General features: G+C 44.2%; 1 protein-coding gene across 17 annotated transcripts in view; it reads right to left on the minus strand.

Moving 5' to 3' along the window:
- The window catches only part of CAMKK2 (calcium/calmodulin dependent protein kinase kinase 2), a 64,644-nt gene that overhangs the window by 21,298 nt on the left and 19,082 nt on the right, over positions 1-24,264 (minus strand). For 13 of the 17 annotated variants that reach the window (XM_036929273.2, XM_036929281.2, XM_036929280.2 and 10 more), the window contains 12 exons: positions 23,735-23,782; positions 22,985-23,038; positions 22,213-22,264; positions 12,472-12,605; positions 10,172-10,340; positions 7,478-7,499; positions 7,266-7,354; positions 5,915-6,114; positions 5,294-5,347; positions 3,210-3,283; positions 3,037-3,124; positions 1,768-1,896 (listed from right to left, as the gene is read on the minus strand). In XM_036929273.2, the coding sequence (XP_036785168.2) occupies positions 1,768-1,896; positions 3,037-3,124; positions 3,210-3,283; positions 5,294-5,347; positions 5,915-6,114; positions 7,266-7,354; positions 7,478-7,499; positions 10,172-10,340; positions 12,472-12,605; positions 22,213-22,264; positions 22,985-23,038; positions 23,735-23,782 (1,113 nt within the window). The remainder of the gene's footprint in view (positions 1-1,767; positions 1,897-3,036; positions 3,125-3,209; positions 3,284-5,293; positions 5,348-5,914; positions 6,115-7,265; positions 7,355-7,477; positions 7,500-10,171; positions 10,341-12,471; positions 12,606-22,212; positions 22,265-22,984; positions 23,039-23,734; positions 23,783-24,264) is intronic. The other 4 variants (XM_036929278.2, XM_036929283.2, XM_036929282.2 and 1 more) reach the window with 1 other exon arrangement.

Genomic DNA, 24,264 nt, shown 5'->3' on the forward strand with positions numbered 1-24,264 from the left:
CCTGTGCCAGCCCCCCAGCTCTGGCGGCTGCTGCAGCCCCCACTGCCTCCCTGGAGCCCACAGTCCGTTACCCACGTGGGATCTTTCCAAGGCCAACACCGTGCTTCTCCCAATTCAAATCCTGCAGGTGCTTCTCAAACCTCATGGGACCAAGATTTAAATCTCTGCCATGGCCTCAGGACTTATGTGGTCTGCCCCACACCCCCACCCCAGCACCCAGACTCATGCCACCCTCCCCCACCTTCTGTGCTCTGCTTCATGGCCCTGGCTTTCTTGAAGCTTCTCTCAGGCCTCCCTCCCTCCAACCAGAGGATCCTGCGTCTTCTGGTCCCTCTACTAGAAACACCCTTCGCCCTCTCTTCCTTCTTAGCTGGGCTAACACCCTGCCATCCCTTCAGAGCACATCTGCTACTTCCAAGGAGCTTCTCCCACCCTTCCCCTGGCCGCATTCCCCCTTAGGGGTACACCTGGCTGCCCGTTACATTGCTGGGTTATTTGTTGTTTGCCCCACAGCTGCTGTGTCTGATTTGCTCAGTGCTGGACCCTTGCTCCCTGCACAGGCCTGAGAAACCACTCAGTGTTTTGGAAGTGTTTCCTGAATAATCAATGACCATTCAGACCTCTAGGGTGAGATGCTTTCCCCCAAGATTATCCCAAGCCTGGCAGAGAACAGCCTGCTGTGGGCACTGGGTCTGAAGCTGGCTGCCTCCCTCGCTGTAGGCACAGGACACAGGTGCAGTGGGTGGATGAGAAAGAGAGAGTGGGTGTGAGTTTTTCACAGTGAAGGTAATGCACAAGCCCCTGGGGTGGGGGGATGTGAAAGGATGCCCCATCCGCAGGCTCAGGTTTTGGGAGGATAGAAGAGTGTGTGGAAGCAGCAGGGAGAGGAGCAATGCTGGGGAGGAGGAGCCAGCACTTGGGCTCCAAAAGGGGTGGACACTGTGCCTTTGCAGACGTCCCCACAGCCACCTGGGGCCACTGCTGTCCTGATGCCTACCAGGGCTTTCAAGGTGGCCACGGTGGGGCGACCAGCTGGATTCTGTCCCTAAGATTGCTGCCTGGAGCCTGGGCCCCTGAGGGTCCTGGTCTCCCTCCTAGAGCCAGACACCACCCTGGGCAGAGGCTTGGCATGTGGCTGATTCCCAGAGTCTCCAAGGTTAGGCCTGAGGACTCCTCATTCTGGTTTCTTCTTCCGGGGTCAGGACCCAAACGTAAGGCCACAAAAAGAGGCCCAGCAGCTCCTGAGCAAACTCCCCACCTCAGGAGTCAGGAAGAACTTTCTGAGGCATGTGAACTGGGACCCCCACCCCAGAACTGGTAGCCATCCACATGGCAGACATGAGATAAGCCAGGCCACCCACTCCTGAGACTGAAGACCCAGCTGGATAGGAACCCCATCTTAGCAACCTCAGCTCCAGCACCCACCCCGACCTAGCACCACCCTGGTCCTTCTCCTGCTCCCTCTGATGTGCTCTGAAAGCAGGAAATCATAGAGGGTACAGGAGGATCCTTGGAGAAGCTAGCCCTCTCCACAGTAACACAGGACCTGGCTGCAGACATAATTAAAGCTAGAAGATGCAGGGCTCACCTGGCTTGATGTGTAACCATGGTCAGGGGCTGGTGCCTGTGGGTTAGGGGCAGACCTGCCATCCCCCGACTCTCGGGCCCAATGTCTACTTCTCAGATGTCCCTGCGTCCTGACTCATCCTTGCTGAGCCTGCCTCAGGTGCTGTCCCTGGTCTCAGTCAGTGGGTCATCCTGCCTTACCACGGTCGCCAGGCTGGGAATGTGTTTGACCGAATTCTCGACCTCCTCTTCGGTCACCTCCACCAGTGTGCAGTTCTCATCCTCCGATGGCAACGGCTCCGCCCCATGCCTTGTGACCCAGGGGTGCACCTTCAAGGAATGACAGGAAGGGTGAGGGATGGCCACAGCTGGCTGACAGGGGCCAGAGAGTAACACTGAGGCCCTGGCAGCAAGCAGAGTCAGGGAGGGAATGTGAGTGGGGAGAGGTAGTGGCCTGATATCGGGCATGCTTCAGAGCCAGGCAGAGGGTAGGGGGTGAGTGAGATGGCAGGAAACGTGGAAAAGATGAGACAGAGAATGGGAGGGAGATATGAGGCCAAGGCCGGATATGTGCCTGGCCAGATTCTCCACTTGGCTCTAGGTCTTGGCAGAAGTGACTGGACTCTGGCATCTGCCATTCATGGCTGCCCAACGATGGCCCGTCATTCCTCAGCAATCTCCTTAATTCCCATAGGCTCAGCTCAGAGCATGCAGCACCCTCCCCAGTCATACAAGAGGAGACAGAGGCTCAGGGAGGCAGTGTGGCTAGATGGACACAATCAGAAGAGGACCCAAGCAGGTGTCTGTCCCGCAGTGGCCACTACTGGGTCCAAGCCTTTATCTATAACCTTTTGGGCTGTCCCCTCCTCAAATGCTAGCCAGCCAGGATCCTAGCAGTTCCCAAAGCAAACTCTAGATTTCTTAAAGGCCAGACGTAGTGTGTATGTGGCACTGGCAGGGGTGTTAGGACAGATGGGGGTCCCTCTTCTAACAGTGCCTTCTGCAACTGGGTGGAATTCAGCAGGCTGGGGTGGGAGTGGAGTGGGACTTCTCACTAACTTCCTCCTACCCTCATTGCAATTCCTCAAAGGGATGGGCAGAGCTAATCCTAGGACTTCAGCAGCAAGAATGTGAACCACACAGAGGCTCTCATCTGGCCTGGTCTGGCCCAGGGAGGGTGGCTGCCATCAGCCCAAGCCAACCAGAGATAGCACTAGCTGCCTGGCTGGCAGCAGATCCTACTTTGACAACCGAGTGAACACAAATCCCAAGTCTTGTCCCCACTTCCTCTGCCCCCACACCAGTCCCCAGAAGCCCCAGGGCTTAGGAGGGCAGCAGTGCTAAGGACTGTGCAGTGCCACAGATGGAGGGGTGTGGGGTCGGGCCAAGGGAGCATTAAGCCAAACACCTCCAAGCAGAGACAGGCCAAGCCCCCAGTGCTACCCCAAGGCAGCAGCAGCCCCCAGGTACCTTGATCTCTGGCACCACAATCCTTGTCTCAGGGCTCTTATCCAGCATGCAGGTGATCAGATCCTTCAGGTCCTCAGCTACATCAGGCCTGGGGACAGGAGACACATCAGGGTGGGAAACAAACACCATGACCAAGGGCTCAGAGAGGGAGGTGGCAGACAGATGCTACTCACTGATCTGGGAATTCCAGGGCCTGACTCTTGATCTTACTGTGTAAGCACATGATTCGCTCATCCATGAACGGGCACTGTGAAGAGGGTCAGGGACAGAGCAGCTGTCAATGGCTGACACACTGTCCTGCAAGTGCTTCCCTGCTCTGGCATTTAAGCCACAGGGGTTACAGAAGAGAAATAAACAGCCCAGTGACCTGGTTTACGGAGGAAGCAGTTCCCATCTGCTGGAGTTGAATAAGGACCAGGAATATCCTTCTAGAAGGGCTACAGCCCTTCCCCAACTACACTGTGGCTTTCCTCTCTAACTGGGCTTTAATTTACCTACTTATTTAGAAGCAAACACTCTTCTTCACCCACCTGCCAAGTGAAGGATAATAATACTAAGAACAATACAAAAGAGGGAACACAAATCACAAAACAGATTTGTGAGAGCTTAGCCTGGGCCAGGCCCTGTACTGAGGTTTCTTCGGAGCAACATTTCATTGGCTGTTCCCTCTGCCTGGAATGTTCTACCCACAAACATATGCATAGCTTGTTTTTCCCTATCGTCCAGGTGTCTGATGAAAGCTCACTTTCCCAGGGAGGCCTTCCTGAGCTCCTGTCTCAAACAGACACCCCGCCCCATCACCATGTGATTTCTCATCATAGCCCTTATCTCTGATATTATATTACACATATATTTGCTCATTGTTTAACTACTGCATCAGGACATCAGCTCCAGCAGAGCAGGGACTTTTGTCTGTCTTGCTCACTGCTGACTCCTCTGTGCCCAGGAACATCCCTGGCACAAAGTAGGGGCTCAATAAACTGTTGAATTAATGAATGCTTGAATTATTTCTGATCCTCTCAGAAGCCATAAGAAATATTCCTCTTATTTTAGAGAAGCTCAGATCAGTGCTTACACCAATAGAGGGCCTAACCCAGGAGGAGCTCAGGTATTATTCTGGAAAAAAGGAACCTTTATGCAGGGTGCTCATGAGGTTGGAAAAGGTCACAGAATGTGACCTGGTCCACTCTTATCCAAGGAAAATGATTTCATTAAGAGCAGTGACTTGAGATAGTTTGGACTGCACAGGTGTACCCATTTGACAGAACTCATTATATAGTACATTTAAGATCTGTATATTTCATCACATGTAAATTTTACCCTAAAAGAAAAAACAGAGCCATGAACAAATAGTAAGCTCTATTTAATGACTACACTTGGAAGGAAGTATAAAGATGCCTTTACTCTGAAATGTATAAAAAATTGAGACATGTTGAGGATGGACAGATGTGATTTACAGCAAGTACTGTAAAACAATTATGGTGAAATCCAAGTGATGGCTACATGGGTGTTCACTGTACAGTTCTTTCAACTTTGCTATATGGCTGAAATTTTTCTAATCAAATGTTGGGGGGGGTGCAGATTATAAAATCTTTTACTTCCTCCTGGTACCAATTTCTTAAGCTTTCTTCAATAGGAGTACAAGCTCATGAAAAGGAAAAATCCACACTTTCATTACACAATCAATCTGAACTTCAAAGTTAAAAACACAGCCCCTAAATATCAATAATATAAAAAATAACAACAAAGAAACAATAACAAGACAGACAAAATGGCACCCACTAAACCAAAATAATGCCAAATGGACTTTAACTTCCATTCCAATCCTATCCCTCCAACAACAGCTTTTAGGAACATTCTCCTGAGAAGAACATCAAAGCAGTACCGGGCTCAGGAGGAAAGTGTGCAGTGATTGATTACTGATGTCTTCCTCTGGTTTAAGAGTGGGGAGAGGTGGCACATTTGCTGTCCTTGCCCTAAATTCATCAACTATTTACAACCTCTGTTTACAGCCTCTATTTACAACTATTTATAGCCTCTGCCAATCCTTGTTTTAACATATCATTTTTTCACAGGTGTGACTATTATATACAGATATGTACATTTCGAAAGGCATCCTTTCCATACCCAGGCCTAACTGTGGAAATAAAATAATATAACTTTTCAATGAATAAATACTCTCTCCCTGCAAGGGTAACTATTAATCTAAGGGGGCCACCTAGCAACACTCAGGAGACAGGACACCCCACCCTGTTACCTGGCCAAACACAAAGCAGTACAGTGTCACACCCATGGCCCAAACATCCAAGGCCTGTAAGAAAAAGAGAGCTACATGTGAGGCAACAAGGGGTAGGGAAAGTTGTCTACTGCATTTGTGGGTCCAGCATCCAATCCTACAGCTTTCCTTTGGAGAACCACTTCTTCCCTACTCAGTCCATGGATTTGGAATGGATCTAACCTGCCTCCTGGCCTCTGGGTAGGCACATGACCCAGGTCTGGCCAATGAGAGCACCACTTCCTCCAATCACAGTGATTGGTCCAAGGATGGGCACATATCCCTTGTGGGACCAATCAGAGCCAATCTAGGGTTCACTCTTTGGACAAAAGATATCCTATCCATTGAGGTCGTAAACTGATGGGAAGTATCCTGGTGCCAACCCACCTGGGGAAAAGCCAATTCAGAAAACAGCTGAGATATGGAGAGATGGATTCCTATCTGAATCCCTCTATCTAGCCAAGCCTAAAGCCAAATGTACCCCCTTCTCATTTACACAATCCAATGGAGCCTTTGTTTAAGCCAGTTTGAGTTGGATTTTTGCCACTTATAACGGAATGGACCTTAACGTGGTAGAACTCAGCATCTCAGGTAGGACCCTACCTTCCCAGAAAAGATCTTCCGGGTCTCTGAGAGCGACTCAGGTGCCATGAAGGCAGGCGTTCCCACAGTGTTAGAGAGTAGTGCATCACTGCCCTTGAACTCATTGCTCACGCCAAAGTCTGCGATCTTGATGTGCCCATCTTCTCCGACCAGCAAGTTGGAGGGTTTGATATCCCGGTGTATGATCTTCTGGTAGTGTACTGGGATGGGAGAGAGAGGCCAGGAAAAGCATGTGAGGAGCTCCATGTGGCCCACATAGCCCAGATACAGGCATAGCCCCCTCTGTTCTCCCACAGCCCCAAGCCTGTCTCAGCCTTCCCCTCCCAAACCTACTTGACACCCGCAGCTCTGAAGATTAGACAAAAAGTGTGTCATTAAGGGAGTTCTTGGTCCTTGGTCCTCAAAAATGTGGAGAAAAACACCAACTGCCAATAGCAATTATAACCTCCTACCAGTTTAAGCCAGGTGGACAGTGCATGCACAGTTTTTGTTGAGCTTGGTGCCCAGCTAAAAGCCTCAAGACTTGTGACAGTAAAACATATTTTCATTTACTAATGCCAACGCTCAACCTGTTCACCAGCCCAACAATGACTAGAGCAGGTGGACTTGAAGTATGAACCGCAAAGCAGGATTTAGGGACTGAGCTAACTGTTCCTGCCTATCAGCCCATGGGAGAGGACAGTCCTATGGCCTAGAAGATCCCACTGCATTGCTGGGGCACTGCTGCTGATAGGATTACATCAGTAACAGGAGCAGCAGCTCTGTTGAGCACCCAGTTTGGGGCCTCACTCTGTGTGATTCCCATTTATCCCACTTAAATCTCACAACAATTTGATGTGGTAACATCAACATTTTTAACAACTGGAAGCAGAAAGGACACTTGCCAGTCAGAACTGCTCGTGCCAATCAGAACTATTGGCTGATTTCAGCCCCAGTGAGATACTTCATTCCCATTTTACAGATGAGGAAACTAAGCCTCCAGGAGGTTAACAGGATCCCTGTCCCAAGGTTGTTAGGAATAAGGGACAATGCAAATGGAGCCCCTAAATGTCTGGCACACATAGAAAGTGCTGGATAAATGGTCATTGACCATGGATAAATTATCACTGTTGCTCTTAATTTTTCTGTATGGCAGGAAGAAGGATTTCTGCTCACCAGGGGCATGGCCTCAGAAGGGCTCTCTGCAAATGTCTGTGATCCTGCATCTCAGACAATTCTGTTTCCTACCCACTTCCTTACACTCCAGGAGGGAAGCAAGAAACTTTCCACTTTCCATCTACTACCTGGCAATGCTAACCATCCTCCCACCCCTCCTGCCCCAGGTGAGAGTCCTCCTGCAGGCCCCACTTACAGTACTCAATGCCTTTGATCAGATCCTGGAAGTAGAAACGGGCCCGGTCTTCAGAGAGCGGTTTGAGAGTTGGCACTTCCATCACAGGCCTGAAAGGTGGACACATGCATGAAAAGCAAACCAGACACACAGCAGAGCCCAGCCCTGCCCCGCTCAGCTTTGCAGCTCAAGCAGCTTCAGGCATCACACCCAGAGGAAGTGGGGACACTCACCCTTGGTTGACCAGTTCAAAGACTGTAGGAAGAGAAGGGGTGAATTATTACATTGGGAAATTGGAGATCCGTCTTCCTCCCCAACTCCCCACCTCCCTAGAAACACCAAGAAGCACAGAAACTAATACTGGGGCTGGGGAGAGGAACAGCCCCCCAAAACAAAGCTGCTCAAGGTCTGCTTTTCTAAGTTCCATCAGGAGGATGCAGGGTAGAGATTTATGCTGTCCCTGGGACCCAGTCTGGCTGTTCTTCCAGTTCTCAAAATAGCTGAAGACTTTCTGCCAGAGCAAACAAAACAGGGAGACAGGAGACAGGTGGGAGCAGCCCATGAGCTTCTTTCACCTCTCCATTCATGCCTTGGAAGTTCTAGGGCTATGACTGATGTTACACTGCATCCTCCTAGTCACACACACCCAGGTCCTGAGCCACCTTGTGCCAAAGAACAGGTCTAAGGGGACATGGCCCAAATGTCAATTTCCTTAGGCACAAAGAACTAACCCTGGAGGTCTTGAGAACCGTACAAAAGTTTCAATTTAAGAAACAGCAAAAGCAGGTTTCAACAACCCCTCCTATGTTCTTCCAGCTGCCAGGCTGTGTCAGGCTACAGACCAAGAATGGCTGAATAATATTATGCCAACTCCTCAATGCTCCGTGGTCAGCTGGTCCTCAGCCTCTTTCCTGTGACTCAATCCAGACCAAGGCTTGGAGCTAGAGATGGGATGGAGAGTTCCTCACTGTCTCCAAGGCCAACCCATCCCATTCCTCCTAAACAGGGCCCTTGTCCCACATTCACATACGACACACTAATGCCTCACACCACACCAAGTTCTTCCCAGCCCCATGTATGTATGGAAGCTCCCCAGTCACCAAGCACTAGAAAAAGTATATTCAGGGAACACAACAGTGTTTTTGTTGGTGTCAGGGGGTTTTGCACTTTTAAAAACTGAGATGAAATATTCATAATACAAAATTAATTATTTAAAAGTGTGTAACACAGAGGTATTTAGTATTCACAAAATTGTGAATACTAAACTTTATGAATACTGAATCGGCCTCTACCTAGTTCTAGTCCCAACCCCTCCAACCTTACCCTCTGGCCTCGGCCATTTAAGTCGCTCCCCATGGCCCTGCCCCCAGCCCCTTGCAGCCACTAATCTGCTTTCTCTTGTGGATTTGCCTATTCAGGACATTTCATATATAAGGAATTATACAACACGTGACATTTTGTGACTGGCTTTTTCACTTCTACAGGAAGGCTTTGAAGTTCTAAAATTTGAATGTGAACTGCGCATTAGATGCTCTCAAGGAAGAGGAATTCATTTTTTTCAGATATGATAATAGTGTTGTATTCATCTAAGAGAATATCCTATTTATGTGATGCACACTTAAGTATTTAAGGGCTGAAGTGTCAAGATGTATGCTACTTCTGTATGGCTTAGCAAAAAAAAAATGCAGAAAACAGGTAGGTAGCTAGACTGATAAAGTAAATACAACAAAAATTTACTGTTGCATCTGGGTGGTAGGTATACAAGTATTCACTGTACTATTCTTTCAACTTTTCTGTAGGCTTAATATTTGTCATAATAAAAACCTAAGGGGAAAATTGAAAAATATCCTGAGCAACAGCAGTATCCAGGAACTGAACCACAGCAACTACTTTAGGAAAACTGAGCTCTGAGCTCTATTTTCAAACCATACCCATTACATTGATCAACTACTCCTCGTGCAGCAAAGGATCATCCCTGTGCTCATCCAGGAGACTTCTGGATTCCAGGCTGGGCCTAGTCATGCCGACTCCCCTCATCTACTTGATACCCCTCCTAGAATCTTGATACCCACTAAAAATGCACAGGCTCATCTGAATCCCCACCCAAGCCAGACATTACCAGGACACATGACCTGTTGATCTTGGGCCCGAGAGTTTGCTGTCCAGTTTTGAATTAGTCCTTCCCTTTCTTCTCTCATCAGTGCTTACACTGAAAGGTGACTGAGGGCTGTCCCATGTCCTCATCATTTAAAAAAGAGGTCTCTGAGGATGCCCTTGAATCCTCCCATTTCCATGTGCAGTGCCCAGACCTTCAAGAGCCCTCAGGTCTCCAAATGCCCCAACATGCCCTCCCAGACCATCCATCTCCATCCACACAGCCACATTTTTCTCAAACATGTTAAGCTCTCACCAGCCTCAGGACCTTTGCAAGTGCTATTTATTTTGCCTGGAATGCTGTTCCTCAGATGTAACAGAGCTGTGCCCTTGACATTCAGGTGCTGTATGTGACCCCCTCCATCTCTCCCTCTTACATCACCTTGTTTAACCTTCTTGAGGAGCTATCTGAAGTTATCTAGGTTTATTTAGTTGTTGACTGTCTTCCCTGACTAGAATGTCAGCTTCATAAGAGCTGGTACCTCATCTTTATTACTCATCACTGCATCCTTAGTGCCTAAAATGGCACCCAGCATATAGTATGTGCTCAATAAATATATGCAAGTGAATGAAAAGGGCATCCAGATAAAGTTCCCAGCAAGAACTCCCTTCCACCTCCTGCTTCAAACCAGGGCTGCTGCTTTATGTGTGGCCCACTGTGGAGCCCAGCTGGAATGGGAAAGGGGAAGCTGCCCTTGGTGGGAGGGGCCAGTCCAGGAGATGCCTTGAGAGGACCCTGGGGCCTGGGTGGCAGAAGGCAAGGGCTCTCTTACCCATGTACAGATGGTCCTCGTTGGGGTCATCCAGGACCTGTTGGCACAGACACATGGAACAGACCGGAGACGAGAAGCAGAGGAAGGAAGAGGAAGAAAAGTCATGAGCAGGAGGCAGCATCCACATGACTGTGTTTGCCAGCGGGAGAGCTGCAGTCCACTGCTTTTCCTAGTAAGAATGACAGGCGCATGAAAAACCCAGAGTGCGAGATCCAAATGGCCATCTGGAAAATATGCCCAGTCCTCAAGGGTCCAAAACACCCAGAAAGGAGGCTACAAAGGGAAAGGCAAATTCTTCCCCAAGAAATGTCTCAGCTTGAGTAGGAATCCCACTGTATCCTAGGAAACAGATTGATACTCAGGGTGAAAATTCAAATCCTGCCTGTGCTCTTTGACTCCTCTATAAAGGAAAGTAACTCCAATAACTTCCACCCCAGCAGGAAATGATGTCTCCTTCCCTCAAAATGTCACAGCACTTCCTCTCTCCTCCTCTCATGGCCTTCTGCTTTCATTTTATCACTATTTGTATCTTCCTCCCTCTCTGCAAAGGGCATGCACAAGGCTGTATCCACTTAAGTTGCCTCCGTGGTGCCCTGTACAGGACGAGGCACATAGTAGGTGCTCAGGAAAGGTCTGATGAATGAACAAACAGGCAGGCTGGCAGACAGTCTTGTTGGGTGAATAGGTCAGATGCCACAGGGCAGCGGGGAGAAGGCAGATTCTGCTAGGACCCAGAGCCACTCACTTAACCAAGTGCCCTTAGGCTTCCTTTAAAATGGCCAAGTCAAGATCAGTGAGTTGAGATTGAGAAACTCGGTTTGACAGGTGGAGAGGGCCTGTGGCCACCATTTCTCTTCTTTGAGAAGAAACAAAGACCGGATCCTTGGCTAGACTGGTCCTCCTGCCTCTTCCCACATCTGACTTCCCCAGACACCCAAGATCCACAGGCTAAGAGCCCTGAAAAAGGGATACACCCAAGGCAGCAGCCCAGGGCAGCCAACCCAGAGCCCTATGCCCTGCCCGGCAGCTGGGAGTGAGACCTAGGGCCTGGCCCACCCAGAGTTCTGCTTCGGATGGCCCCAGGCAAGGCATGGCTGCCAACCTTCACATCTACCAAAGGCAGGGAGGTACCCCCTCCAAATAGAGACCTCCAGCCCTTTGTACATGCTGTTCCTTCCCTTGAGATGCCCTTCCCTGTCTTCTCTATCCATGGAACAACCCGGGCCATCAACATTGCTGAGAAGTCTTCCTCAGCCCCTTAGACTGGGCTGGCTACTCCCATTCCTACTCCCACAGCACTTTGAACATGCATCCAATAAAGTACTTCGTCACACCCTGTTTCCAAGTCCTTGTCATGTAGACTAGAGGTGTTCCAAATATGACCTGGGGACTTCAAAGGATCCCCGGGATGCTTTCAGGGAGTCCACAGGGTCAAAACTATTTTCACTCTAAAACAAAGGCAATGTTTCTCCTTTCCACTCTTCTTGTCTAGTAATATATAGGAGTTTTCCAGAAACCACATGACATACGATGTCACAATAGGCTGAAAGCAGGGGCAGGTATGAGAATCCAGCTGCCTTCTTTTAAGCCAGACATAAACAACAACAAATTTGCAAAAATGCAAAACTATACTGCTATTTTCTTTTCAGAAATAGTTATCTTTCATAAAAATATGGTAAGATTACTGTTGTTTTTAAATGAATAAATCATTGTAAAATCTCTCGGTTTTAAATTCTAATGTGGTAAATACTAACAAATGTTAGTATTTGCAAATACTTTTAGGAGTCTTTAATAATTTTTAAGAACATACAAGAGTCCTGAGACCAAGTATGAGAACGGCTGATCTAGATGAGCATGAGTTGGCAAACTACAGTGTGCAAACCAAATCTGGCCCTCCACCTGTTTTGTAAATAAAATGTTATCGGAACACAGCCATGCCCGTTTATTTACATATGTATGGCTACTTTTGTGCTACAATTACACATACATGTAGTAGAAAGAGAATCAGCTCCAAAAAGACAAAAATGGGTGAAGGGTAAAAGCTTTAGCATCCTTCTGACCCTCAATTTCTTCATCTGTAAAATGGGACTAAAAAATAGTCTTAGGGAAGGGTGAGGATTATATGAAATAACAAGGGTGAAGGAGACTGGAGCAACAGCTACTACTCCGCCCTGCAGTAAGCTGACGATGTGATGTAGATCTCCCTGGAAACTAGTGGTGTGGCACTTGGGTAATAACAGAGCTGGGGCTGGATAACCACCATCCCTCCCCCCTCCCTCCTCCATGTCCCCCGACCTCACCTCCACCAGCTTCACCACATTGGGGTGGTCTAGCTTCTTGAGGATGGCGATTTCCTGGTACACCTGCTCAATGGGGCCCCTGGGCTGGATGCAGCCCCCTGGAACTGGCCGGGTGCCCCGGGGTGGGGGACGACCTGAAGGAGACATGAACCGTACCGGGGTCAGGGCAAAGAGACTTCCCCGTGAAGATGGCAGCTGCAGGTGGGACAATTGAAGGGGGGGGTCTCAATGAGGCTGAAATGGCTGATGCCACCAGGAGGTTTATATAGCCTTCTCCTCATATGCGTCCTCTGCTGCTGAAAATCAGTGATATCAGAGATCTAGCCCCTTCCTCAGCCTACTGTTAAGCCCTTTCTTCCCATCCCATGTCTCAAGCCACAGTAAATTGGGACTTTAGCAAGGTATGGAGAAAAGAGGTGTGGGGTCTAATGTGGCAATCTCAATATCTCAGGGCAAGTCAATCACTTCCCCTCTCTGGAGCTAAGTTTTTCCACTCCATAAAACAGACAAAAACATTTCCCTTATCTCTTTAACTCATGAATAGCAGAGATATAAAATAAAGTCAGCCATAAGGAAAGAATTAAGAGCCAATGAGAGAAAAATGTCAAAAGGGAGAGGCATGCTGACAGAGATGCAGAGAAATACGCAAGAGAAATGGGATGAAGTCCGGAAGATCACAGATGCCAGAAAGGAGATCGCAGAAATGAAACAAACTCTGGAAGGGTTTATAAGCAGAATGGATAGAATGCAAGAGGCCATTGATGGAATTGAAATCAGAGAACAGGAACGCATAGAAGCTGACATAGAGAGAGACAAAAGGATCTCCAGGAATGAAACAATATTAAGAGAACTGTGTGACCAATCCAAAAGGAACAATATCCGTATTATAGGGGTCCCAGAAGAAGAAGAGAGAGGAAAAGAGATGGAAAGTATCTTAGAAGAAATAATTGCTGAAAACTTCCCCACACTGGGGGAGGAAGTAATCGAACAGACCACGGAAATACACAGAACCCCCAACAGAAAGGATCCAAGAAGGGCAACACCAAGACACATAATAATTAAAATGGCAAAGATCAAGGACAAGGAAAGAGTGTTAAAGGCAGCTAGAGAGAAAAAGGTCACCTATAAAGGGAAACCCATCAGGCTAACGTCAGATTTCTCAACAGAAACCCTACAGGCCAGAAGAGAATGGCATGATATATTTAATACAATGAAACAGAAGGGCCTTGAACCAAGGATACTGTATCCAGCACGACTATCATTCAAATATGATGGTGGGATTAAACAATTCCCAGACAAACAAAAGCTGAGGGAATTTGCTTTCCACAAACCACCTCTACAGAACATCTTACAGGGACTGCTCTAGATGGGAGCACTCCTAGAAAGAGCACAGCACAAAACACCCAACATATGAAGAATCGAGGAGGAGGAACAAGAAGGGAGAGAAGAAAAGAATCTCCAGACAGTGTATATAACAGCTCAATAAGCGAGCTAAGTTAGGCAGTAAGATACTAAAGAGGCTAACCTTGAACCTTTGGTAACCACGAATTTAAAGCCTGCAATGGCAATAAGTACATATCTTTCAATAGTCACCCTAAATGTTAATGGGTTGAATGCACCAATCAAAAGACACAGAGTAACAGAATGGATAAAAAAGCAAGACCCATCTATATGCTACTTACAAGAAACTCACCTCAAACCCAAAGACATGTACAGACTAAAAGTCAAGGGATGGAAAAACATATTTCAAGCAAACAACAGCGAGAAGAAAGCAGGGGTTGCAGTACTAATATCAGACAAAATAGACTTCAAAACAAAGAAAGTAACAAGAGATAAAGAAGGACACTACATAATGATAAAGGGCTCAGTCAAACAAGAGGATATAACCATTCTAAATATATATGCACCCAACACAGGAGCACCAGCATATGTGAAACAAATACTAACAGAACTAAAGGGGGATATAGACTGCAATGCATTCATTCTAGGAGACTTCAACACACCACTCACCCCAAAGGATAGATCCACTGGGCAGAAAATAAGTAAGGACACGGAAGCACTGAACAACACAGTAGAGCAGATGGACCTAATAGACATCTATAGAACTCTACATCCAAAAGCAGCGGGATATACATTCTTCTCAAGTGCACATGGAACATTCTCCAGAATAGACCACATACTAGGCCACAAAAAGAGCCTCAGTAAATTCCAAAAGATTGAAATCCTACCAACCAACTTTTCAGACCACAAAGGCATAAAACTAGAAATAAACTGTACAAAGAAAGCAAAGAGGCTCACGAACACATGGAGGCTTAACAACACGCTCCTAAATAATCAATGGATCAATGACCAAATCAAAATGGAGATCCAGCAATATATGGAAACAAATGACAACAACAACACTAAGCCCCAACTTCTGTGGGACACAGCAAAAGCAGTCTTAAGAGGAAAGTATATAGCAATCCAAGCATATTTAAAAAAGGAAGAGCAATCCCAAATGAATGGTCTAATGTCACAATTATCGAAATTGGAAAAAGAAGAACAGATGAGGCCTAAGGTCAGCAGAAGGAGGGACATAATAAAGATCAGAGAAGAAATAAATAAAATTGAGAAGAATAAAACAACAGCAAAAATCAATGAAACCAAGAGCTGGTTCTTCGAGAAAATAAACAAAATAGATAAGCCTCTAGCCAGACTTATTAAGAGGAAAAGAGAGTCAACACAAATCAACAGTATCAGAAACGAGAAAGGAAAAATCACGATGGACCCCACAGAAATACAAAGAATTATTAGAGAATACTATGAAAACCTATATGCTAACAAGCTGGGAAACCTAGGAGAAATGGACAACTTCCTAGAAAAATATGACCCAGAAAGAAACAGAAAATCTAAACAGACCAATTACCAGCAACGAAATTGAAGTGGTAATCAAAAAACTACCAAAGAAAAAAAAACCCCAGGCCAGATGGATTTACCTCGGAATTTTATCAGACACACAGGGAAGACATAATACCCATTCTCCTTAAAGTTTTCCAAAAAATAGAGGAGGAGGAGATACTCCCAAACTCATTCTATGAAGCTAACATCACCCTAATACCAAAACCAGGCAAAGACCCCACCAAAAAAGAAAACTACAGACCAATATCCCTGATGAACGTAGATGCAAAAATACTCAACAAAATATTAGCAAACCGAATTCAAAAATACATCAAAAGGATCATACACCATGACCAAGTGGGATTCATCCCAGGGATGCAAGGATGGTACAACATTCGAAAGTCCATCAACATCATCCACCACATCAACAAAAAGAAAGACAAAAACCACATGATCATCTCCATAGATGCTGAAAAAGCATTTGACAAAGTTCAACATCCATTCATGTTAAAAACTCTCAGCAAAATGGGAATAGAGGGCAAGTACCTCAACATAATAAAGGCCATCTTTGATAAACCCACAGCCAACATTATATTGAACAGCGAGAAGCTGAAAGCATTTCCTCTGAGATCGGGAACTAGACAGGGATGCCCACTCTCTCCACTGTTATTTAACATAGTACTGGAGGTCCTAGCCACGGCAATCAGACAAAATAAAGAAATACAAGGAATCCAGATTGGTAAAGAAGAAGTTAAACTGTCACTATTTGCAGATGACATGATACTGTACATAAAAAACCCTAAAGACTCCACCCCAAAACTACTAGAACTGATATCGGAATACAGCAAAGTTGCAGGATACAAAATCAACACACAGAAATCTGTGGCTTTCCTATATACTAACAATGAACCAACAGAGAGAGAAATCAGGAAAACAACTCCATTCACAATTGCATCAAAAAAAATAAAATACCTAGGAATAAACCTAACCAAAGAAGTGAAAGACTTATACTCTGAAAACTACAAGTCACTCTTAAGAGAAATTAAAGGGGACACTAACAGATGGAAACTCATCCCATGCTCGTGGCTAGGAAGAATTAATATCGTCAAAATGGCCATCCTGCCCAAAGCAATATACAGATTTGATGCAATCCCTATGAAACTACCAGCAACATTCTTCAATGAACTGGAACAAATAATTCAAAAATTCATATGGAAACACCAAAGACCACGAATAGCCAAAGCAATCCTGAGAAAGAAGAATAAAGTAGTGGGATCTCACTCCCCAACTTCAAGCTCTACTATAAAGCCATAGTAATCAAGACAATTTGGTACTGGCACAAGAGCAGAGCCACAGACCAATGGAACAGACTAGAGAATCCAGACATTAACCCAGACATATATGGTCAATTAATATTTGATAAAGGAGCCATGGACATACAATGGCGAAATGACAGTCTCTTCAACAGGTGGTGCTGACAAAACTGGACAGCTACATGTAGGAGAATGAAACTGGACCATTGTCTAACCCCATATACAAAAGTAAACTCAAAATGGATCAAAGACCTGAATGTAAGCCATGAAACCATTAAACTCTTGGAAGAAAACATAGGCGAAAACCTCTTAGACATAAACATGAGTGACCTCTTCTTGAACATATCTCCCCGGGCAAGGAAAACAACAGCAAAAATGAGTAAGTGGGACTATATTAAGCTGAAAAGCTTCTGTACAGCAAAAGACACCATCAATAGAACAAGAAGGATCCCTACAGTATGGGAGAATATATTTGAAAATGACACATCCGATAAAGGCTTGACGTCCAGAATATATAAAGAGCTCACACGCCTCAACAAACAAAAAACAAATAACCCAATTAAAAAATGGGCAGAGGAACTGAACAGACAGTTCTCCAAAAAAGAAATACAGATGGCCAACAGACACATGAAAAGATGCTCCACATCGCTAATTATCAGAGAAATGCAAATTAAAACTACAATGAGGTATCACCTCACACCAGTAAGGATGGCTGCCATCCAAAAGACAAACAACAACAAATGTTGGCGAGGCTGTGGAGAAAGGGGAACCCTCCTACACTGCTGGTGGGAATGTAAACTTGTTCAACCATTGTGGAAAGCAGTATGGAGGTACATCAAAATGCTCAAAACAGACTTACCATTTGACCCAGGAATTGCACTCCTAGGAATTTACCCTAAGAACGCAGCAATCAAGTTTGAGAAAGACAGATGCACCCCTATGTTTATTGCAGCACTATTTACAATAGCCAAGAATTGGAAGCAACCTAAATGTCCATCAATAGATGAATGGATAAAGAAGATGTGGTACATATACACAATGGAATACTACTCAGCCATAAGAAAAGGGCAAATCCAATCATTTGCAGCAACATGGATGGAGCTGGAGGGTATTATGCTCAGTGAAACAAGCCAAGCGGAGAAAGAGAAATACCAAATGATTTCACTTATCTGTGGAATATAAGAACAAAGGAAAAACTGAAGGAACAAAACAGCAGCAGAATCACAGAACTCAAGAATGGACTAACAGGTACCAAAGGGAAAGGGACTGGGGAGGATGGGTGGGTAGGGAGGGATAAGGGGGGGAGAAGTAGGTGGGTATTAAAATTAACATACATGGGGGGGTAGGAGAAAAGGGAGGGCTGTACAACACAGAGAAGGCAAGTAGTGATTCTACAACATTTTGCTATGCTGATGGACAGTGACTGTAAAGGGGTTTATAGGGGAGACCTGGTATAGGGGAGAGCCTAGTAAACATAATATTCGTCATGTAAGTGTAGATTAGTGATACCAAAAACAAAGCAAAAAAAAAAGGGCAGTTCCTGTGTGGTAACCTCCAACGAGTTCTACACAAGGGTATAAAGGGCATATAAAAGTGTAGGCAAAGGGTCTGTTTGTGTTTATACAGAGGATCAAAGCCTAATTGGGCTACCCCGAAAATGAACTAAGATACGATATGAAAAAGAACTTCCAACATCTGCACTCTCTGGAAGACTCATGCCAGAAGATGATCATCAAAAAACCCCAACAAAGATCCACACACTGCTACAGCTGTAGATGCACTCATCCCACCAGTTCCTGGACTTGCCATGGGAATGAGGAAGGAGATATCTAAGCTGGCCTGTGCATACAGTAAAACAACAAATTTGACTGGATCTATACTGTTGGAACTCAACCAAGAATTTGGAGAAGTGCAAATTGTAGCGCTCCAAAATCTTACAACTACAGACTATTTACTGTTAAAAGAACATATGGCATGTGAACAGTCCCCAGGAATGGGTTGTTTTAATTTGTCTGATTTCTCTCAGACTGTTCAAGTTCAGTTGGACAATATCCACCATATCATAGATAAGTTTTCACAAATGCCTAAGGTGCCTTAATGGTTTTCTTGGTTTCACTGGAGATGGCTGGTAATTACAGATATGCTTTGGTTATGTAACTATACTCCTATTATGTTAATGTGTGTGCGCAATTTAAGTAGTAGCTTAAAACCTATATATGCTGAAGTTACACTACAAGAAGATATGTCAAAGAAATAATCAATCTTCCCATGTTTTCTTCCATCTGCTACTTCTATAGCTTTTCTTCTTCCTTCCTAATTACAACCCTTAAATAGAATTCGTGCCTCATATCAAATTTACCGAGTATCATAACTCCTCCAAGTGGTAAAGATACCTCAAGACAAATGCTGGGCATAGAAGCCACAGGGCATAAATATGCAAAGAAGTAAAAAGCTAACCTTTTCAAACAATAAGGCTTCCCTCTCACTTACCAACTTCACATTTCCCTGTATGGCCCCGGAAGATGACTGGTTAGCCAGAGACGGGTAAGATTCCTCAAGGGAGGAACAACCTAAGACAGGCACAGTCGCAGGGGGGCCATCAGGTGAGAAATTGGGGATCAACAGAGGTGAGGCTTAGAACCTCACCCCCCCTGTTCTGAGAGAAATCTTCTGCATACGTGGATGTTTTATTGCCCTGGTCTAGCTTGGATTAACACATAGTCTACCGGCACACACCTGATCATCTACATTTGCTCTCTTACAACACTAAACTATGTTTTCTACCTTTATCTTGTATCTACCTACCACTTCAGCATTTTATTAAAAATAATAATAATAAAGAGAGAAATGTGGTATCCACATATAAATCAAGTATAAAAACCAAATGAGTATTCATATTTGAACTGTTTAGAGTTCATAATGCATGAGCAAAACCGAAAGTTTCTGTGATGACTGCCCTTGTACTGTTCACTATGTAACTTATTCATTATGTAAGAATTTGTTCTACATGTAAGAACTTGTTTGTTATGCCTCAGAAGATTGGAGACTGACGAAAATTAGGCTTGGGGTGGATTAATGATTGTACATTGAGCATTGACTCCCCTATACAGAATTTTATTGTCGTTAACAACCATTTGATCAATAAATATGAGAGATGCCCTCACAAAAAAAAAAAAAAAAAAGGACAGACTTCCAATGGTAAAATAAATAAGTAACCGGGATGTAATGTATAGCATAAGGAATATAGTCAAGATATTGTAACAGCTTGGTAGGGTGATAGCTGGAACCTAGAATTATGTATATAAATGTTCTACCACTGTGTTGTACACTTGAAACTAATGTAATGTAATACTGTGCGTCAACTACCCTTCAATAAAAAATAATTATTTAAAATAATAATAATAATAAATAAATAAAATAATAAAAAATAAAAAATAAAAAAAAATTTTAAAAAAGGGAGAGGCAATCGGCTTCAGTGACTGATAGTCAAAAGGTCACAATGATGGAAAGGCCCACAGTCAAAACACTTATGTCACACACTACATGTAAATAAGGATCTAAGTGTGATTAACAGAAACTAATGTAGACATGTCATGCTTGGAAAAGTAAAAACAAAGGTGCAAGTGTCAGAAGTGGGATATAAAGGGAGGGAAGACAAGCTCAAAGGAAAGGCACTTGATACACCTGCTGAAACAAGGAGGAAAGTGGCAAGCGCAGTACCCACAAAGGAGCTAAACATCATGGTATCATTTCATTGCCTGGTTGAGGAAAGGGAGTTAAGAAGTCATTTAAGCTGTCCTCAGAGGAAGTCAGAAGTAAATATCAAAAATTAGCAAGTCAATGGTTAGCCAGAGACGGGTAAGATTCCTCAAGGGAGGAACAACCTAAGACAGGCACAGTCGCAGGGGGACCATCAGGTGAGAAATTGGGGATCAACAGAGGTGAGGCTTAGAACCTCACCCCCCTGTTTTGAGAGAAATCTTCTGCATCCGTGGATGTTTTGTTGCCCTTGTCTAGCTTGGATTAATACTTAGTCTATAGGCACAGACCTGATCATCTACATTTGCCCTCTTACAGCACTAAATTATGTTTTCTACCTTAATCTTGCATCTACCTACCCCTTCAGCATTTTATTTAAAAAAAATAATAATAATAATAAGGGAGAAATGTGGGATTCACATATAAATCAAGTAAAAAAATCAAACGAATAATCATATCTGACTTGATTGTTTATAGTTCATGATGCATGATCAAAACTGAAAGTTTCTGTGATGACTGCCCTTGTACTGTTCACCATGTAAGAACTTGTTCATTATGCTTCAGAAGATTGGAGACTGTTGAGAATTAGGCTTGGGGTTGATTAATGATTGTGCATTGAGTCCCCTATACAGAATTTTATTGTTGTTAACAACCATTTGATCAATAAATATGAGAGATGCCCTCTCAAAAAAAAAAATTAGCAAGTCAAGAAATAATGGTACAAGGATATTATCTGGCTCGGAGTTCAGCTAAGCAGGATAAACCAGAGTCCTGGTGTTTGGATAGGATATATGTTTTTTCTTGTCTATTTTCTCTTTTTGGCCCAACCCTATATTTTAGCCAGCACTGCTCTCAGGGAGCTTATGTACAAGCAGCCTCTGATACAGATACACTCACCGACTACATGCAGTAATTACCAGCTCCTTAAAGAGCTAAAAGTGGGGGCTGCTTGTAGGAGAGGGAGGAGTACAGCAAGTTCTCCATTATAAACCCTCCTGTACTTTTGCATTTCTTTGTAGATATAATTGAAATGTCTTACTGCACTTAAATTATTTTAATTCATCATTCTCAAATTCAATAGTTTTTAGTACATTCACAAGGCTGTGCAACCATCACCACTATCTAATTCCAGAATATTTTCATGGCTTTCCCCCAAAAAACTAGCACTATTGGCAGTCACACCCAACTCCCTCTTACCATCAGCCCCTAGAAACCACTTATCTATTCTCTTCTTTTCATATAAGTGGAATCATACAATAGGTGACCTTTTGTGTCTTCTTTAACTTAGCATAATATTTTCAAGGTCATCTGTGTTGTAGCATGTGTCAGTGCTTCATTCTTTTTTATGGCTGGATAATATTCCATTGGATAGATAGACCACCTTTGGTATTCATCCACTGACATACATTTGGGTTTTTTCCACTTCTTGACTATTATGAATAGTGCTGCTATGAATATTCACATATAAGCTTTTATGTGAACATGTGTTTTCAATTCTCTCAGGTATATATACCTAGGAGTAGAATTGCTGGGTCATATGGTAACACCACATTTAACTTTTTGATGAACTGCAAAACTGTTTTCCTCTAATGGATTTTTTGACTTGATATTTATATTACTTTATAAATATCTTAAATGAAAATGAATATAAAAACCTCAGCAGGAGGCCCAGCTCTGTCTTTGGGGCATCCACCTACAGCACTCTCTGCAGGGGACACCATTCAATGGGACCATCTCTGTCTTGCCCCAGCCCCTGCACTTAAGAACAAAGGTCCTAGACAACCAAACTTACGTGGAAAGCCCGCCTGCCGGATCAGCTTCTTTTTGGACAGCACTTTCATTGCCTGTGGGAGAAAAGACCCCATGTCCTGGTTAAAATGGAGAGTGGGATGGAGGGAAAGTACCCTCCACTCACAGGTCTGCCTAAGCTCTCAACACCCTGGCAGCCTCAAGACAATGCAACAAGTGCCTCACCAGTGGACTGGGTCAAACAGCTACGGGTTGCGTGGAGGCTGGACTTCCAGGGTCTCTCTAGCCCTGAGGGTACTTCTGAGGCCCCAGGTCAGCTTTCCCAGCTGGGAGACCACAAGCCTTGGAACTCACTAGCACTGAATCAAGACAAGAGTGAGCTGGAGTGATGGGCAAGGGAGGGGAATATGACTGGCTGTTTTACACATGGGGAAACTGAGGTTCAGCAGTTATGTCACTTGCCCAAGGACACACAGGGGGCACATGGTTGAGCCATGATTTGAACCCACATTGAGCTCCAAAGCTGCAGGTACAAGGGCAATTTGTCTCACTACCACTGATGCTCAGAGCTATGGAGGATGTAGAAATGGCAGCCCAAAGTAAGGATATGAGATGTTTACTGAAATTTATTCATTCATTCTTCCTGAGTCAGTTCACCTCCACATTTCTCCCCTTCCTTCCTAATGCACAAAATAAACATGACCTAAGAATAAAATGAGACAATAGCTCAGAACACCTTCCAGGAAACCAAGTACTTAAAAGGAGGCTTTCTCTTTGGACAAGGGCAAGGGCATGAAGGGGATGTGGATACTCACATAGTAGGTATTGTCATTTTCATTGTAGGCCAACTTGACCACGCCATAGGAGCCCTGGATGAAGAAAGATGCCCATGACTACTATCCAAAAGTTATGATCTACAAAATGAGGGCCCTAATACAGAGGTTGCAAACTGGCAGGCTACTGGCCAAATCTGCCCTGCAATTGTATTTTGTTGGATCTGCAGTTTTTAGAAAGTTCCAGTTAGTTGACATTTAAAAACAAAAAGATCAGATATAAAAATCCAGGTTCTCAGCTTCTTTTGAAAAAATTGGAAGACCTAATCTTGCAAAAAAATGGAGCCATATCATTTCCATATGTTAACAGTTTTCCACAATCCTCACCATTCCCTACTGTTTATACCTAGCATACTCTGCTCATTTATATTATTCACTTGCTCTCTATTGGCATTTGAGTTTTTTGACCCCTGCAATAATACTCCCCATTGGCTGAAAAGAAGCAAAAATAGATGTGAGAATACATTAGTGAGGAAAAAACCAACACTGATGTTGGTGATGTGGGATTCCTTGGAAGCTTTCTAGGTTTTTGTAGAAACACATTAATATTATGGTGTGAAAACAAAACAAAATAAAATAAAACAAATGGACCATTAATGACAAGACCCTTTCCCCCAAGCTTTGCCTCCAAGGACACTTCTCCCATTCCCAGTTCCAGTAAGGGTTCTCTCCACGGTATCTGAGACATCCTTAGTAGATGTGGAAAACCAACCTGACTTCTGGGATATTTACCTTTCCGATTTCATCCTTCAGTGTATATTGATTCAGCTGTACACAATCCTAGAAAATAAGTAAAACACACAGAATATGAATTGTCAAGTTTGCAACTAGATACATTTTTTACAAGTTAAACAAACACATGAACCATGACTCAAATCAAGAAGGAGAATATGCCCAAGTCCCCAGAAGCATCTCCCAGTCACTGGCCCCTCTCTAGGGTGACCACTTTCCTGACTTCTTACAGCACAGTTTTTGTACAGTGTAAAAACATTATCATAAAATATGTAGTCTTTAAATATCAATTTCTTAAAGGTTCTTACCACTTTTAAAAAGTTAATTTTTAATTAAACAAGTAATCCATAAAAAACTAATCCTATAAAAAACATAAAATGATAAAAGAAGAGAAAATCTGACTGACCTTGGGACAAAGATTTCTTAATTGTTTCTAAAAGGTTTTTTGTACAAAAAGTACAAAATATAAAAGGAAACATGATAAATTGGATTTCAGCAAAATAAAACGTTTGCTCTCTGAAACACTAAGA

This window comes from Manis pentadactyla, chromosome 14 (genome assembly GCF_030020395.1).
Source record: "Manis pentadactyla isolate mManPen7 chromosome 14, mManPen7.hap1, whole genome shotgun sequence".
Classification (NCBI taxonomy): domain Eukaryota; kingdom Metazoa; phylum Chordata; class Mammalia; order Pholidota; family Manidae; genus Manis; species Manis pentadactyla.